Source organism: Ammospiza nelsoni, chromosome 1 (genome assembly GCF_027579445.1).
Source record: "Ammospiza nelsoni isolate bAmmNel1 chromosome 1, bAmmNel1.pri, whole genome shotgun sequence".
In the NCBI taxonomy this organism is placed as follows: Eukaryota; Metazoa; Chordata; class Aves; order Passeriformes; family Passerellidae; genus Ammospiza; species Ammospiza nelsoni.
The window spans coordinates 61,241,176-61,260,084 of record NC_080633.1 but is presented as its reverse complement, the minus strand read 5'-3'; the positions used below and the strand labels follow the sequence as shown (position 1 = coordinate 61,260,084).

The 18,909-nt window shown below is 39.1% G+C and overlaps 1 protein-coding gene across 1 annotated transcript in view; it reads right to left on the bottom strand.

Moving 5' to 3' along the window:
* DCDC2 (doublecortin domain containing 2) overlaps positions 1-17,997 on the bottom strand; it is a 54,629-nt gene extending 36,632 nt beyond the window's left edge. The window contains exons 1-4 of the mRNA XM_059477734.1: positions 17,705-17,997; positions 13,311-13,362; positions 707-783; positions 456-587 (exon numbers count right to left, since the gene is read on the bottom strand). Coding sequence (XP_059333717.1) covers positions 456-587; positions 707-783; positions 13,311-13,362; positions 17,705-17,997 — 554 coding nt within the window. The remainder of the gene's footprint in view (positions 1-455; positions 588-706; positions 784-13,310; positions 13,363-17,704) is intronic.
* Positions 17,998-18,909: the final 912 nt, after the last annotated feature.

Below are 18,909 nucleotides of genomic sequence, written 5' to 3'. Positions count from 1 at the left end.
ATATTCTCCTTGAAATTGTTTGCCCCAATGAATTTAAAGAACTATCAAAATTGAAAAGTAACACACATTGTGTATCCCACATTCCAAACATCTTCACCAACTTTAGCATGCTCATTTATTTCATTATGACACATAACTTATTTATTAGTACTAAATGTGTTGCAATATCATTGTATTATTACTGGCCTGCTAATTAAATAAATTAATAAATATTAATTTTAAAATAACAGTTCAAGCAAATTGCAGTTATTCTTTTTTTAAATAGCAGTAGAAATGAAATGTGAAGGTTACTTAGAGTCAACATATTTCCACTTTGTGGCCTTCTGATGCATTTTAATTTTCTTACAGTGAAACTTCCCATAAAATAGGAATGACCCATTATATCTACTTATGGAGTTTTAGAAACATATCTAGGCATATAAAATGTATCTTGCAAATATTTGGCTTCCTTATACCTGTGAACAGCTCCACTTCTGAGAGGAACTTTTCCTGTTGCCATTTCAAGAATATGGTCCCAGTGATTCAGTGTTTTCCTGGGAATGAGGAGGCGCACTGCAGGGCTAATAAGGTCTCCATTAGCAATCAGGCTGAAATAAAGCAAAGTAAAATAACTTGGAGGAGCATTTTAAACAAAGCTCCCCTGAAGTGAACACGGTACCACCACCACCCCTGAAATGGCAATCCACTAAGTGAAAATTCTACTTACAAAATAGTGTAGGGCTCCTGGAGAGGCTTGCGAAACCGTGCTGACACAGTGATCCTACTGTGAGTAACTGGCTTGACCTGCAAGAACAAAAGAAGAATTAGTCCTCATAGTCAGAAAAAGTTTACCCTGACCACCATCAGCAAGTGGGACAGCATGTCTATAAAGAATGCATTTTATTCCATTCCAGCTTCACCTTCTACATAGCACACATAATTACTGCTGCAGGTTTATGTGTGTGCCCAGTGACAACTACAGCACAGCACACCACAGTGCACCATGGCACAACACATGGTTGGCACTGAGGAGACAGAATTGTATGGACATCTCTGGTGTTCTACAGACCCAAAGAAATACTCCCAAATGCTGTTCTTGCTGTCTTAGTCTTTATTGATTATAACCATGGTGCAGGCAATTTAATTATCTCCTCTTTTTAACAATAAATGACATTGCTAGATCCCTTTGCTATTATAATAACTACTTTTGGTCTTGTATAGGCCTTTAATCCAAATCCATCAGTAATTTATAAAGATTCCTGAATACTTTGCTCATTTTAGAGCAATGACTCAAAAGTGAGGTGAACTGCAGGTTTTAGCCTTCAGAATAATACACAGGCTACTTAATTCCTAGAATTATGCCCTATACTCTTTTGAACGGACACTGCATTGAGATCAACATTAATGTTGTTATTCTGAACAGAAAGTTAAGAAAAAGAAAAGGATAAAGCCTTTCAAAAATCAGGAAGATTTATTTTTAATTCTTCATAATTAGCAAATCAAAATAAGGTGTTAAATCCAAACAAACATTCAAAAGTTATAGTACACGCATTTACAAGTTCACTACATTTCTAAAAAAATACCATAGAAACTTAAAGGATTAAATAGCTGGTGTGCAGAGAGACATGCTTTCAAATAGATGCACAAAGTTTATTTAAACTGGCAATTTTCCAGTCACCATGTAAAGCAGTCTAATGACACAGTATGTTGCAGTTTTATCACACTCTGTGCTAACTTAACCAGTGTTTCTCATTTAATTTGTGGGAAATGGTCTGAACTCCAGGGCTTTTAGTCTTTGCTTGGATTTTCACACAAACACATTTAATAATTACTAGAATGCTTTCCAGATCTTTCTTGGGCATACACTGAAAAGAAAGGTGCTCAACCTAGTAGATATTCCCAATGGGCTAAAAATTATTATTAAAATAATGAAATCTGACTTCCCACATGGGTCAAAGAATGTCACACAGCAAATTCTACACCAGGCACGTAAATTCTGGAGGTGAGATAGCAAACTTAGGAGAAAGGGAACCAACAAAACAAAAGCAATAATGGCACTCCTTAGTGTACAACCATTTCAAGTGAAATACAGCAACAGGTGAATCTGTGGAACAAAATCTGTTTTCAATGTCTGCTGGAAAAGAAGTATATTTATTCTGAATTCAACTCACTTCAGCTTGCTGTGTTTTTCAAAGGCCCTTGTGAGCTGCGTAGCCCTCTCAAACATTCGTGTTTTGAGAGACTCAGAGAACATAAAAGCCCACAGTGGTTATGGATGGAGAAAGGCAGAATCAACCTTTGCAGAGCTCCACAGACTAAAAAGACTAAACAGAAGCAACCAGACCCAGAAGGGCATGGTGATTTGAAAGTCAGTGCAAAGGGATATTTTGGCCAGAGACATCTGCAAGAGGACAGACAGCAAGGAAGATGTTACTACTGCATTGTGCCAGCATTGCTTGCAGACCAGACTAGGAAGCAGACTCCTGGCATGGCTGGGGACCTTCCCTTTAAGCAAGAAATTCACAAGTCATGTGCATTTACTCAGACCTATTTTGTAGAGGCATGTTTGTTTTGGCCTCATTCAAAGAGAAATTTCGTACTAGACTGTAAATGCACTAATGCCTAAGGTAATTGCAGTTCACAGTCTTGCTGTCAATTCCAGTGTGATCTGAATCAGGTGAAAGATTCACACCTACTACTACAGGCTTGGAAAGAGAGTAAGAGGTTGCTATCATACACCTCATTAGGGGAGGCAAAGACATTTCTTGAGAAGTGCAAAGTAACTTAGGAGCTCAACCATGCTTGCAGAAACATTAGAAGAATATTTTTCAGAGCATAGCTGGTTATTTATGTCACCAAAGTTTGAAATGAAAATTTACTGGAAAAAAATGAAAATAAACGTTAAACTGCAGCATCTGAAAACATTTCTATTGCTGCTGTCAGCCATTAAAGGGTTGTTTTCTCAGCGTAAGCTATCTAATAATGAGTTTCAGCTTTTTTCAGGGGGAAAAAAGTAACTTTCTAAATGTTATGCAACTGGAGGCTAAGACAATACTGATTTATTTCCATAGCATCAGGTCCTAATGTTTAGGCTCCAACACAAAATGGGTGTTACTAAACCTTGGATGCCCTTACACCTTTCTTTATAGCTGGTAGATTGCCAGGATAATCCCCTATAAAATATCCAATACATAAATAGTAAAATTCTAAATCACTTTGTCTAAAAGTTGATTTCACATCCATTCCTGATGCTCACTTCGGCTACTTAAGCTCTCCCACAGTCTCTCCACACAGTCCATCAAATTAAATTCTCTGATATAGTCTGCAGCATTCAGGTTCCAGTGCTCCACACTTCACTGGAACAGTTAGAAAGCATTCACTAAGCATAAAGAAGCCCTTTAGGATAGCCCTAGGTGTATCCTATTACTTGGTTGCTCCTGCAGGCTGATGAAACCATTAATTTTGGTGTAGGCTCCTCAGAAGGCATCAAGTGATTGCACATAGCACAGTCACCAGACCCTGGAGAACACAATAACCTGGCAGATGTTACGAGCCCATTTATTATTTGAAGGATTGTATTTCTGCCCCTGGTAGGTACTGAAGCATCAACTTGGAAGTTTGTATTTTGAGTTGCTCTCTGAAGATCATTAGTATTTCTGGCAGTCTTCTGCCCCTTACAAGTTTAGGCTTGTTATTAAACAAACAAACTGCAGGGGATTATAACATGGGACCAGCTTGGGCCAAGACTAAATATTTGTCTGCTCTACCTAAGCATGGCCTAAACTGGAACAAAATCAAACTTGCACTATTTACCTAAGCCTGTTTAAATCAATGTACCTTCTGTATTTAAAAAAAATGAAGATAATATGTTAGTGCAATAATACGTGTGATAAAGTGAAACTACAAATATCAGTGCAAGGATGTATGCTCTGAAGTCATATTTTATAAAGATCACACTACACTGTGATTTAAAAAGGAAAAAAAAAAGGTAAGAAAAAACCCACTAGTTCCTACACTATACAAGTTTCTTTTCATTAATCTGACTGTTCTGTTTGTAGAGTTTAGGATAACTTCTGTTTGATCAATGTTAAACTATTTATGGTCATGAAAAGCACAGCACCTAACTTCAAAACACAGAAGTATACATTAATAAAAGACCAAGTGCCCAGCCACAGTAAATCAATTTATTTCCTTTGAGGTATATGGAGTTCCACGAAACCATGCCAGTGGAAGAACTGGTCCAGGGGTTAATTAAAGAATACATAGTTCTGCTCCTATTATGTTTGTAGGAGGCACCACATTGTTGCAGCGTCTGGAATATCCTGGCCCCTCCGGCACTGCAGAGTTACATATTAACAACAAAGTGGTCCTGGGTGAAAGTTTGTGCTTACATTAAGAGACCAGCATCACTAGCCCCCTAACCCCTTTATTTTCTTTTCATTTCACCAGCCACATTCTCTGATGATGTACATCAGCACTTTCCTATTTACGTCAGCAACTGCAAGCAGATTTACATTAATCAGTGGTCTGACCCCATTATGATTTTATCTTTAAATTTTGTACATTTTCAGTTTGTTTGAAAAGACTCATTTAAGGGCAGCTTCCATTTCCTACTGACAAACATTGCCAACAATTCATAATTTGTGATGAGATACTTATCTGAGCACACAGCACAAAGCAGCACAAAGTGTCCAGGAGAGGAAGGAGGAACTCAGAGAAAACTTTATGTAAGCTGGAAGCAATCAATCCAATGACAATTTGCAAGGCAACAAGAGTTACACAGTTGGAAATACACCACGAGATCACAGACACTCAAAACCACTATAATTTTTGTTTTTCTATTCTTTAAACAAAAGATATTTCATACAGAGCCTCTTACAGCAGAATGGATTTTCCTTACTTGAGAGAGGAGTTACCATCTGTGAAATGGCTTTGCAAAGCACCTTGTAAAGTCTGGGGAAAACAAAACAACTAAACTCAGCACAGCTTAGGCTCTGGGAATGGGAATCACTGTGTTGGAGAACTCTGTAAACACTTGAATCTCAGAACACTTTTTACAAAGTCTCTTGGGAATCCAGCTTTCCTCGTTGGTCATAACGCCCTGGGGTTGAACGTGTGATTAGCTCTGAGTGTCTCCTAAGAGCCTTTTTGTAAATACAAACACACAGCACATCAGCATCCAACTGAAGCCAGGTAATAAAATACATGCTCTCACAGCTGTTTGTTTTAAAAACATCCTCTATATTTTTCACTTTTATGCTAAACATAGCTATTTGCTAAATATTTACAAAAATTTAACAAATACAAACACAACACTTAAGAAACACATACAACACATTGTGCAATCTACTTTTGGTACTTACATCTTCCAGTGTTGACTGCTGGAAAAAAAACAAAAACAAAGCTAAATGATCAGCAGCCAAACCATTACCTCAGGCATACTTCCATATTTTTATAGGAAAACCATTTTGAATTAGCCTGTGCATATCCACAAGTACATTTGAATATAATATGTGTGTATGCATAAATATATACACACTTTAATGCAATTTTAATTTTAAAACTTCTTTTATGTTTATGTTCAGCTCACTACATGAAAACAAATTACAACAGTAAGTTTTATAAAGCCATTTCAGCACAGGAAAGATCTGTTTCATAGATACATTACATTTTTTAACAGGCATTTTTATACACAACGACAAAAGATGCAGAGTCAAACTCATTAAATAACTAAACCCATTCCTAGTGTTCCTTTTTAGAACACTAGGAATGGGTTTGCTTATGCAAACTTTCTAACTCCAAGAAGTATGAGATTGGGAAAGAATGTCACACATATGGCATTAAATGGAAATCATCATTGAGAATGGCTATTCATGTAAGGACTCTGAGCAATGCACACATTGGTTTGAAGTATACAGATAAAAATTAATGGTTTTCACTTCTTGCTTCAGACACATGCTAACCAGTAAAAGATAATAAACATTAATCTCTAACATGAAGATGTATCAAAATTAAGTTTATTTGTTTTGGTTGGTGTGAACTTATTTGCTGATCCCCACACATAGAGTTTTTGCTTCTATGAATGCTGCACTATACCTCTCAACACTTATTATAAAAATGTAGACTGGAAAGTGGGACAGACTCTGAAAACTACCCAATCTCCTCTTGGCTACTTGGGACTTGCAAGAGGCACATGACACTTCACAGAGTCAACCCTTGTATATAAGAAAAGGATGCAGTTAATGAATTAGTATTTTAACTGGCCTCTAGCACACCAGTCTACATACTCAGTTTCTAAAGAGGTGATTTTTATGCACTTGAGGAGAGGTTCAAATAGAAATGTGCTGTTCTTATCATCACTTTTCCTTTCAGTGGTCATTAAATAATTAGACATATGCTAAATACAGGCATCTGGCAGCACTTTCACAGTGCTGCCATGAATACATGCACCAGTTACTCATAGCTAAGAAATGGCATCACTATTGCCTTTCCTTACCAGAAATGTCCCCCCATCAAAGGGGCAATTAAACAGCTGCATGATTTGCAGGATAGCATGTATTTACAAAGCCACACTGGACAGCAACAAAGCAAGAGTCAAAAAATGTAATGTGTCTGAAGCAGATGCTCTGTGCCCATTTGATTTGTGCAGGCTGAAAAGCTGGCCTTTCTTATGGCTACCAATGTAGTCCTGGGTGCTATGAACATCTCAGTCATTACTCACGTCACTTTATAACTAACCTTTCAAAGCTTTAAATATTTCAACACAGTGTCACATTCCAAATTTATCAGCTCATGCAATGAGCCATGGCCTTGCCAGTTTGTTACAATGGCCTGTTTGTTAATCAATGTGCCCAGGAAAATTGAGAACAAATATTTACATCTCCCTGAGGTAGAACTGGGGTCAAAAGAACCAAAACCCCACTGATACACACCATCACCGCCGAGTGATGTAAAAGAAAGGAATGTTCAAGGTTCAGTGATCAAAACCAAACTAGAACAATAAGTTTTCTAAAGCTATTACAACACAGGAAACATGTTATCTTTTTCATAGAAACTTGACTTTTTTTAATGGACTTTTTTTACACGTTGACTCAAGTTTCAGAGTCAAACTCACTGAGGTGTTTTGCTAGTACAAAACCATTTCAGTCATCCTATGCAGTAGCTAACCTGGATAATCCACACTTCCCGGGCTACTTTGCATTGCTAGATGGTGCTCTGGATAGTACAAACCAGCCTTGAGCCAGAAACTACAAACCTTTCTACTGCTGTGGATATAAAGCAACACTCAAACTGCACACAAACTTCTCAGCACATATAAAACCAGGATGAGCTGGAAATGAGCTATTCCACAGCAGACAGTTGTGTAGTGACCAAGGGAGCCTTCTAGGCTGCAAAGCTCCTACAAAATTCCCAGAGTGTTTAAAGCCAACCCATTCATCTCCAAGGAAAATTGCCCTCCTTTTCAGGCACAGTAAATGAAATGGAGTTTGTATTCACTGTACATCTCACCTCAGCTATTTAAGCTCTGGGGGGAAAAAAAAACTCAGTCTGGATCTGGCATGACTTTGGGACATTGGACCAGTGGCCAAATATTCAGCTGGGACAGGTCAAACAATGGCATGGCCTTATCTGCCCAGAACACAGCCTATGCAATGCTCCAAAATAGATGACATCTGCATTACCTCTGGATCCCAACAATAGCTCCCACTTCTTCTCTGAGTTGCATGATGCTGTACTCACACTGCTTACAACACACACAATGATGGCATCAATAAGAGAGTTTATTCAAGCAAAATAGATCCTGATATTAATTTGTGACTCTGACATGATAGTGATGATTCTGGCTGGTCTTGCTTCTCACATTTTGTCTTTCCCCCATATTATTTAGACTAATTAAATCAAAAGTTCAGGTCCTTCTGATGAGTTTTTATGGCTCATCAGAAGGACCTGAAGCTAGGAACAGTCAAATAACTGAAGAACAAAATAAAACCCACGCAAAAAATCTTTGTTTTTTTCTTCACCATTTTTAATAAAAGGTGAAAGCTGTTAATGTTTCAAGTAAGTCAATTTAATATACAGCAACAAATTATTAATGAGACTAACACATGCCTCATTAAAAGCTTCACTATTGGCACCTCCTCACTTGCTCCTGGCCTCCTGACAGGCCAGGAAGACTGGCTACTCAACTAAACAAGGCAGGTCTTAATCAAGGAAGAGAATAACTTTCAAGTTAAGTTTCAGATCAAACTCAATACAGACCATAGAATTCTCCAGTAGCATGAACCAAAGTCTTTCTGCTACTCAAAAATTCAATAAATCCATTTGTAAGCAAGCTGCTAGTCAAAATACTTGAAACCGCACAGTTCAGGTAATATAAAAGTATATAAAGAGAAGTTTTATTCATTCATAGTCCAAATAAGGAAGAAAAGGGCACAGCTTATCTTCTAACTGGATGTCTGGGCAGTTCTTCTCTAATTCCTCCTGGTACTGGGCTGTGAACACTCAGGAAGGGTATTTGTTTTGTATGCCTTGTTGTGCTAATTATGTTACCAGGATACTAAATACCAAACAATGGCATATCACATTTAACCATTAAAGATGTTGCTAAGGAGATTAAAGATATATATCACATTTTTTTAAACTTCACATTTTAATAGTCTTATTCCTTAAAATACACTTACAGCAGAATTATTAATTAATTTAGCATGAGGAAATAAAAAAAATTCTTGCCCAGTCTGTGATGCCAGCAGTAGAAGAAATCAAATGGGTCAAATATGGATTAGCAAGAGGGTTTAGAGAATTGGAAGAGACCTTCAAGATCATCGAGTCCAACCCATGCCCTAACACCTCAATTAAACCATGGCACTGAGTGCCACATCCAGTCTTTTTTTAAACACATCCAGGGATGGTGACTCCACCACTTCCCCGGGCAGACCATTCCAGAACTTTATCACTCTTTCCATAAAAATCTTTTGCCTAATATCCAATCTATAACCTATAGTTTTGCATTGTGGCAAAGGAATATGAAGTGAACCTTTATACATGACTTGTTACCAGCAAAACAGTATTTTGTGTTTAGCAATTTTGGGTAGCACAAATAATGTTTGAGTTTTTTTAATCCTTAGGAAAGAATCTGGAAAGAATATCTTATGTAGTTACATTGTTTTGACATCAAAAGGCTATAATTTGCACAGCCTGGGATAATTTTTAGTATCTATTTAGTCCCCTTTACAAAACTATCTTTTGTACAGAGAAAATATCCAACAGTCATTTCTAAGTGACAGTTAGATGTTAAAGTGAATCAAGATCCCAATAATTGAAAAATGACAAGATTTTCCTTATGATTAAACATGTATGTTGTCAAACATGATAAACAGTAGTTTTAAAATAAAAAATAATTATAACTACTGTGATTTTTCATGAGAAGGTACTTGAAAATGAATGACTCATGTCAAGTTAGATACAAGGTATATCCAGCATGAACAGACCAAAATAATTTGTGAAACCAAGACAACATCATAGACTTCCAAAATGTATTTTTTGCAGATAAGTGCAATCATACTACTGCTGAGAGATGAGTGGTGACTTTGTCAAGCAGCAAAGGAAGAGGAAAAACAATTGCCATAAATGATACTAGAATAATTTTAATTTTGAAACATGGGGGAACAGAGGGAAATGCAGGATTTGCAAGTCTTCAAAATAATTTTATAGCATCATCTTAAATGCTTTTGGGGAAAATTTTACTGCTAAGTTCATATCTACCAAGTCTCAACCATTGTATTTTCTACCTCACACTCCCCCGTCATGGTGCTTGTCTCTTCTCTCAGCACTGGACAACAGGGACCAGGACCTGTCCCAGGATCTCACCAAGAATGCAGTGGCCACTACTACACTGAGATTTGCCAATCTGCTATGCCTGGTCCACAAGACCCCCCAGCAGCTGCTGAGGGATGGGCTGCACCTGGAGACCACTGGTAGAAGACATTCTGCCAGTCACATTTTCACTGTGCAGTCACACTTCATCACAGGCACAAACACGTTCTGTGAAGCTCCCTAGAAAGCAAAAGCACTTTACTCTATGTCCTAGCCCATGTCTGTGTCTTCCAGAATGTGACCAATGTGAGAACTGATAGGCACTGGATCAGAAAAAGAAATTTAAAATTATAAAAATGTTTAAACATTCACTCAAGTCCTTGTGATTAGTAAGTGTTTTCACTGGGAGAGATGTTCTGGAGGTGTTACAGATACAAATATGCAGGTCATACATGTAGGATAGCTTTGAGGAATCTTTACTAATCCTCTGAAGAATCATTCATAAAAACATTGATTATTCCATTCAACAAATACTCCTATAAATGTGACCACACCTAAACCAAATTATAAAACAAGAAGTTGCAATCAAAAAAGGAGTTATAGAACAATAAAATAAGGTAAAACAGTGAAAAAGTAATTGGGAAAACTGGGAAAATGTGACATAGTTGTGTCAGAGCTGCCCACACAATCACATTGTCCTAGAAGTTCAGGAGAAAAAGTGAAGCGCAGACAAAAAAATGCAATTTTCTTACTACCTAAGATCAGCCAAGGGCAAGGGTATCAACAGTAGACTAGCTTACTGCAGGCCTGCTATGGCCTTCTGATAACAGATGCTGTTTCATACAGACAGTATAACCTTCCTTTTTTCTCTGAGCTGCAAGAGACTGGTTCTTCAATATCAAAATACTTCTGCTTTTCTTGGGTACCTGTAATTCTTTGCTGTTACACTATCACAGGGCAAAGTTTATTTACTGCAGCATGTTCAAAGAGTAGCTGATCAGAAGAAGTCAAAGAAGAAAGGAGGCTCCAGCTGAACATATTTTTATGAAGCAAAGAGAGTTTAAAATAAACAGCTGCCTACAGGATTTGCAAATATGAAAGCTCAGTTGATTCTTCTTCAGCTTGCCCATTGCCAATGGCAAGTAAAATTCATCTTTTGAGTGCAGAGAAAGAGACCATTTAGATCAAACAGTGCCTAGAGAAATACAAATGTTCAGACTTTCCCCATATAACTGGAAAATAACATTCGGTACCTTTTAAAAACAATTAAGCTTATAATAAACAACTGGTAACTCTGTTGGTCTGTATTTTCCCAAGAGATCAATTGTTAGATTCCTCAAGCACATCATTTAACGTGCATTTGGACTTGCACATCAGCTTTGGTACAAAAGGGATCTCTCTTGAAAAACAAGAAGCTCAGCTGCCAAAAGAAGTGAGGGATGGAAACACACCTGAGAAAGGGTTTGCGACAAAGCTTTAGCTTGGGTCAGGATGAAATCTTTTTACTATTTTGCCTACCAGTAACACAACCATTAAAATTTTGAGATGTTTTATTACAGCATGATGGCTCTGCCAGAGGATTTACACCATATCTTGAACATAATTTTTTTTTTTTGCTTAATTCTAGTTTGACACACATTTTCTAGTTTGCAAATTTAAAGTAATGGAGATGTTGCCTTGCAAGAACAACATTAAAGTGCTCCCAAAAGCAGATGTCAAGCATTTGGCAGTTTAACTAACACAAAAGGAACACAGCTGCATACAAATACACAGTGTACAGCTGCTGCATAAAGTTTTCTTCATTTTGACTCCCTGAACACTAACCAGAGTCAGATATTTGCAATTGTTTTAGTGGACAAAATGCCAAATTACACGTGCTTGAAGCAATCAGATTTTATACCCTTGTAGTTAAGCATGATAGAAATAGTGCTGCCTCTCTTGGTCCTACAACAAATCTAGGGTTTTGATTTCTAAGTGAACATCTGAAAAAAAAAGTAACTTGGGGCTTGCTGCCTCATATAATTTTAAAAACTAATTTGGGCATTAAAACTTCTGTTACTAGTCCCCTGAAAGTTCACTCCCACGATGAAATTCTTAGGGCATAAAGACAACTGTGTTATTCATAAGGCCAGATAAAAATCTGTAGACTACCAATATGTTTCATCTCATTTTTATGACTCCTCTCCCCAAATAAATCAATCATGTTTAAGTTAAATTCAGCACAGGGATTTAAGCTCTCCACAGGGAGACAGTGGAGATTGCAAACATAAGTCAAATATGAAGAAGAAAGCTGAGATAATGGAGGGTTTTATACTGGATTACATCAAAGCCCCAAGACATGGCTGAAAGTGTTAAGATAATATACAATGAACACTGATACCAGACAAAATAATAAAAGCCCATTTTATCAAACATGCAACTGTAAGTAAAAAAAACCTCACAACTTCTACAACTACTTCTACAACTGCACGGACTTTCCGTCAATATCAATATCAAAAATCTTCTAAGGATTTCCAGCAAAATAATCAGCCTTAAAACCAGCCTTTAAAAAGCAAGGCTGTAGTTGTACTGATAAGTATCCAACTAAGAATAAATTTACAGGGTAGCTGTAGCAGCAGCCTATCAAATCTTCAACTTGAATTTGATCTTCCTGTTCAGTGAGCCCATTCAAAAAAATACAGGTGACAAGTTATGCTAAATTAAAAAAGTGCTGTATTGAGTATCTTCTGAATAAGAAGTATCTGAGTATCACACTAAAGGCCATTAGAGCAATTTTGAGGATCTTCTAGTGTCCTACTGTCTGAAGATACCTGCTTACAAATCATGAATTGCTGCAAATGTGGCCCAAGGGCACAAGGCAAAAGAATTTGACAAACAAGTAGGCTGATGCTTCTTGTGAGGCACAAGCTGGAACACAAATGTTTGTTGGGAGTCACTGCTACCTCCACACACAATGAAACAGTAAAAATAATGCAGAGCCACACATCTCACACAAATCGTCATGATGCTTTTTGAAGTTTGCAGTTATCTCCTCCAACTACAGCATAAGCACTGGTGAAGAAAACAACTGAGCTTGGCAAATTATGGACTAGAACTAGTTAAAAGTTTACACTGGCATTTTTTCAAACAAAAATGTCTCTTCTTCAGAGGAAATACCAAATTTTGAAGAAAATTTCCTGGTCCAAAACTCCCAAAATTCTCATTCCTACAATTTTTTCTGCAAGTACAAATCTCCCTTAGGTTTATGACCAGATTCAAGGAAGAAAACAAGGGATCTTTTTTATTACTGACTTTTTAGCTGGATGTGGCAATTTAGAAAGCTAAGCAGAAGACAGTCAATATATCATGCTCAGAGAAACCAGAGTAATAAGCACTGAAGAAATATGTGCAGAATGGTAGATAACTGTATTATTATAAAATTAAATAGAATAAATGTATATTAAAAAATCAGGTTTGAATTCAGATCTGTCACTAACATAAACTTCAGGCTTATTTCTTCAGTATTGCAGCCATCCTACCTCATTATTGACTTCAGCAGGTTTTTTCTTTATTTCTCCAATGTCCAAATAGCTGTAGAAAGAGAACAACTTGATTATTTACAGGATCATCTAAATTAAACAATACCGATATTCTACACTTTTTTTCACACATGAAGGTTTTAAAACTTGTTATGCTTCAAAATAACAGAAAAAGTAAATAATTATTAATATTAACTAACACTTAATACAAATCTTCAGGCTAGCCCTCTGGGCTAATATAAAAGACAGGGGAGAACCAACCACCTACCTTCAAGTCACTGGTGATTAGAACAGACCATCAATAACCCCCTTGTCAGAAAGAAGCTCATATACAGCTGTGAGTGGATCAATAATTCTCAGCACAGTGTCACCTTACCAGAGTTTTCAAAGTCATCATCTTGCCTCTTAGTTTCTCACAGTAAGTCTCTGATAGATTGAAGGCTTGCCTGCACACTCAGGGCATCAGCTAAAGTTTAAAAGGATCTATACCATTTGGGTTTCAATAGAATGTGGACACATCTAAACACTTGTTTCTCATGGCTGGATGAACCAATAATAGCGTCATAATTATTTTATGGATAAAACACATGCCTCAACTGGACAAGCAAACAAAATACATCTATTTAGACAATATTATGTTCTCCTTGTGATGTTCCCTGATCTCACTTCCAGTGGGAAGGTGCTTTACCAGGAGTTTCAGACTAGAAGACCTTATTTGAGAAGTCAGGTACACCTAAAGCCAAGCACGAGTGCAAGTTCACCATAACACCTCAGATCTCACAACATCTGCAGCCCTACAGTAATATCATTCTCTGTAGTTAATGGCTGGGGTTAGATTCATTTGCCAGAAGAAACATTCCTGCTTGGCCAAATTTAAGAATTCATGGGACTTGAATGAAGGTGCAAAAGCAGGGAAAAAAAACAAAGAAAAAACATCCTCCTTTCTTTGAAGGAATAGCAATCATTTATCAGGGTACACAGAATGGTCACAAGGATTTGAAGACTTCCTTGTGAGGGGACAGTAAGACACAGCAAAACTGCCTGGCCATGCTTGAAAGCGCATGCCAATGCTTTGAAAAAGGTAAGTGTAACAATATAGGATAACATTTTTACAAGCCTCATGTTTAGAAACAAATAATAATAACAACTGTTCCAAGCTCTCGGTAGAAAAAGGAACGAGTTCTCTGTAGACCAAAACCAAGAAATCTCACAGCCTTCAAGACTGAAAAGAGGTGCCTCAGGCAAAATGGTTCCAATATCTGCTGACTGTGATTCTTCTTTTCAAAGCACCTGTGAATTACTTCACCAAAAACTAAGAAAAGTGATAAAGCAAAGCAAATATCAAGTCAAAGGCTTAAATTCACTGTGCAGATGTCTGGACATTCATTCTTCAAATTTCAAGGGCCTGCAAATCTGAAAAGTTCTACATAAGAGCAAAGGCTGTTTTGTTTTTGTTTTTGGTTTTTTTTTTTTTTTTGGATAATGACAAACCCCCCCCCAAAAAAAAAAAAAAAAAAAAAAACCAAAAAAAAAAAAAAACCACACACACACACAAAAAAACCCCTCAGACCAAAAATTTTACCAATTTATTTTCCCTTACTAAGAAAGCAGAAATGCTCCCAACCCATGGCTAGCCAAGCCAGCACTGAAATTACAGCATTATTTAGAAATACATAGCTGGAAAGAGGACAATCTACCATTGATGAATGAGCATAAATACAAGTACATGGGCAAAGGAAGGGAGATGGAGGAGTAGCATGCTGGAAAAAAGCTAAAAATCGAAACCAGCTCTAGCATAGACAGTCTTCTTTCAGAGAGCTGGGGAAGAACTCCACAGGGGTGCAGCCTATGTGTGCATTCTCACTCACCACTGCAACAACTCCAATATACCAACAACACACCTCACCACATATACAGCAAAAATGGGTGTGAAAACTTAGGACACCGTTTAATGACAAAACAAGCTTGAAAACTTGTTATACGTTGCAAAAATTACCAACATTGACTAAAATTTCTCCATTGAAGAAAATTCCTACATTTTTTTCTAAAATCAGAATTTCTAAATACTAATTTTTTTTTTTTTTTTTTTTTTTTTTTTTTTTTTTTTTTTTTTTATTCAGCAGTTTATCTAGAATATATGCCCTCAGAACTATCAACCTCAAAATGTTAAGAGGCAGGGTTTGGCTCATGTGCTGAAGGTGAGTGCAATTTATTCTTGAATTCACCGTGAACAAGAAAGAAAGAAAGAAAGAGATTCACTTCTTAGCGTAAGGCATCCAAGAAGAAACAAATGCACTGCTTGAAGCTGTACAGTGACACTTTCAACTTCTGCTACTCCTTGGATACTTTCTCCATTACACTCCCACAGCTCCCACACATCAGTGCAACAAGCCTCCATTTCAAAGTTCAGCCCTGCAGAGTCTGTCATAGCAATTAATATGACCAATAAGAATCACTGGGGGAAAATAAATAGATTTTTTTTTTTAATCAAACTTCTTGCTGCCATCAGATCCCTTAAGGCAGATGCTTTGGTCTGTCACACTGTAACTGTCTACCTGTGACACATTACACAAAAATACACATTTTTCTTTAATTCCTTCACTTCCTTTCAGAAAACTGTTCCTTCTAATTAACCCTTCCTCTCCTCTGACTTTTCTGTCTAAGGTGTCTCCCTAATTACCATTCTGTCTACAACCCAATTAAGAACAACTTCAACATTAAGCCCTTCATCTTCTTTTTAATGCTCATAAAAGCACTGCCAACATTTCCAGCACTGTGTAAACAAATACTAATAAGTGAACAACTCCAATTCTGAATGCAGAAATGGAAGGGATCTCAAGTCATCCCATTTATCCTCTCTACGGCACAGGACTAGGACATAATATCAAGGGATATATAACACAGCCTGGTTTTACCCAGTCCCTTAGGTTAGCTTTTCCTTTCTTTCAGTATTATCTTTATTGGCCTTAAATAACTAGATACCTTGTTGTATGTTGCAATCATAAAAGTCTGAAAAAGTCTCACCATAAAACTCTGACCCATATAGTGTGGCCTGACCAAAAGAAATACTTCTCCCCACACAAATCCAGAGTGCTCAATTCTCTAAACAGTGCATGCTAATGCCAAACACTTACTTATTTGTAGCCTATCAACACAAAACACATTTAGGGAGGTGTAACATGATGTGCTGATAACAATTTTAAGCCATCCACAGAATCACAGGATTTAATATGAAAAAGTAATGGTAGATATCTCTTAGAGTTGAGCACTTCTCATTTGACACAGAAGAGAGTAAGTACTATTGGAAAAGGGCTTATATTTAGCCTGTCATACATCTTTCTCTCTGGCTTTCCTACTGAAGTGCAAGAAGCTTCAATAAATCTTTAGAAGCAGCCAGTGACAGAAATGGTGAGGGTGATGATAGAGATCCTGTTCATTACACAGAGAGTTTTGTCCTGAAACATAATAAGCCACTAATGAGCTCTCCTGAAAAATATAATGTCCTCAACTCTACAGAACCAAGATGAGGAAGACACTGTAAAGGTGGTAGTTGATGATATGAATTCTCAAACATCTCTGGAAAGGGGACGTTAATTTTGAGATTCATTTCCATAAATTCCACTGTAGAAAAAATGCCCACAAAGACAAAGCAAATGATAGCATGGTCAATTGAGACCATGACATTCACTGACAGAATTAAGAACAATTACTGATCACATGCAGAGCCACTCTGGAAACACACCTAAAAGCCCAGACCTCCTTCACATTATTCTCTCAGTGACTCACTAGAAAACAGACAAACTGGCAGCTTAATTCTTGGGGTCCAGACAGGAAAAAGAATGTACATGGTCATCTTTTAAATAACAGGAGAAACATTAAAAGGCTATACATGTACCCAAAATGAACAGAAGTGATGGAGACACAGATAACTGGGTAGAATACTTTAGAATTTTAAAAAAATAAACAAGAAAGGAAGGATTGGGTATTGAATTCCCAAGCTCATCAACTTCATGGCAGGACTGTCAACACTCCACCTTTTACTGCTTTCACCACGTTACCCCTGAGCACAAATACGGATACTGGCCTTTCAGCTAAGCACAGACATCGCAACAACATGTCATTCCCGCATGTCCTTCGGGTTCAGGGGCTGTTTCTCCTTTTCTACCGTCTTGTCAAGGAGTTGTCACTGTGTGACTCATGGTACGAATACCCTTTCTGGGGCTCGCCTCTAAAGATCTTTTTCTTTTGCCCTGTGTCACAGCTTCCAAGTTCTCTTTCCACAATGACTAATAAATAAAAGGGACAGGGTGAGGGGTCGTCTGAAGCACTGCCACCGTGCCAAACCCCAGATGCTGATACTCATTTCTGTATAAATCTTACATTCAGCCACTCACTTGAGCTTCTTGAAGGCCTCCCTGCCACCAGCCACGTACTGCTCCCCGCTCTGGAGCTCGTCCAGCTGCCGGACACGATGCCCACCCCGGGGGGTATAGATGTTCCGCACCGCTCCAAAGGGCGCCTGCACCCCGCCCGTCACCTCTTTCAGGAACACATCGAAGTTGGACACTTTTTTCTCGTGGATGACAATGCGGCGCCCCGGGAAGAAGGGGTCCCCGTTGCGATACACCAGCACGCTCTTCACGCTCGGCTGCGAGAGCCACGATGCCTTTGTGCCAGGGCTGGCCATGCTGCTGGCTCCGTGCGCCCTGCGCCGCCCGCACCTGTGCGCTCGGGAGCGCTCCTGCCGGGGAACCCCTCTGGCCCTGACGCCGCCCACACGGGCACACGGGCACACCTCCCGGGAGCGACCGCGGCCCGCCGGGGCCTGGCACGGCCCTGCGCAGCCTGTACACAGCGGCTCCTCCCCGGCAACCAGCGCCGTGCTCTGGGCGCCGGGTGTGGGAAACGCCAAGCCAGGCGGAGCACTCGGGTGTTCCCGAGCCGGGACACGGGCTACCGGGGACCGAGCCTCGGGCCCCTTCATCCTCCGGCTCTGCCATGACGGGAAGCCCGGCCGCCCGGCTTTCCTCGGGAAACTTGACCCCGTGTGCTCGGCCTCCCCGCCCGGCTGCCAGGCGGGAGGCTGCCGGGACCCTGCCCGGCCCGCAGCCCCCGGGGAAGGAGGGAGAGGGGCGGCATGCCCAGAGGAGGCAGAGGGGCCCGCGGGGGCAGAGGGAACGGGATCCGAACGAGGGAGGCAGGGAAATCCCCGCTCTGCCTCCTCCTGCCCGACCGCCGCCCGTTCCCACAAGGGCCCGGCCGGCGGCCGAGCTGCCCTGGAGGCGCAGCGCCCTCACCGCGCTCCGGCACACCCTGGGGACAAGAAGCCGTAAAACCTGAGAGAAAGTAAAACAGAAGCGCCTTCAATTCAAATGTAATTCCTTTAATCAACCTCTTTCCCCCGCCGATAGCCTCGAGTCTAAAAATGCACTAGACCTTCCTACCTGAATTTTTGTAGTGTACAGTAATGATTGTCTTTACTAATGGGTCTTTTACACGCGAGATGGAAAGAATTTTCTTTCCTTTTATCTTAGCTCCTTTGATGGGAAAAATACCCCCCTGCTGTGAGTTACAAAAGAGCAGTTAACCATTACAAAAA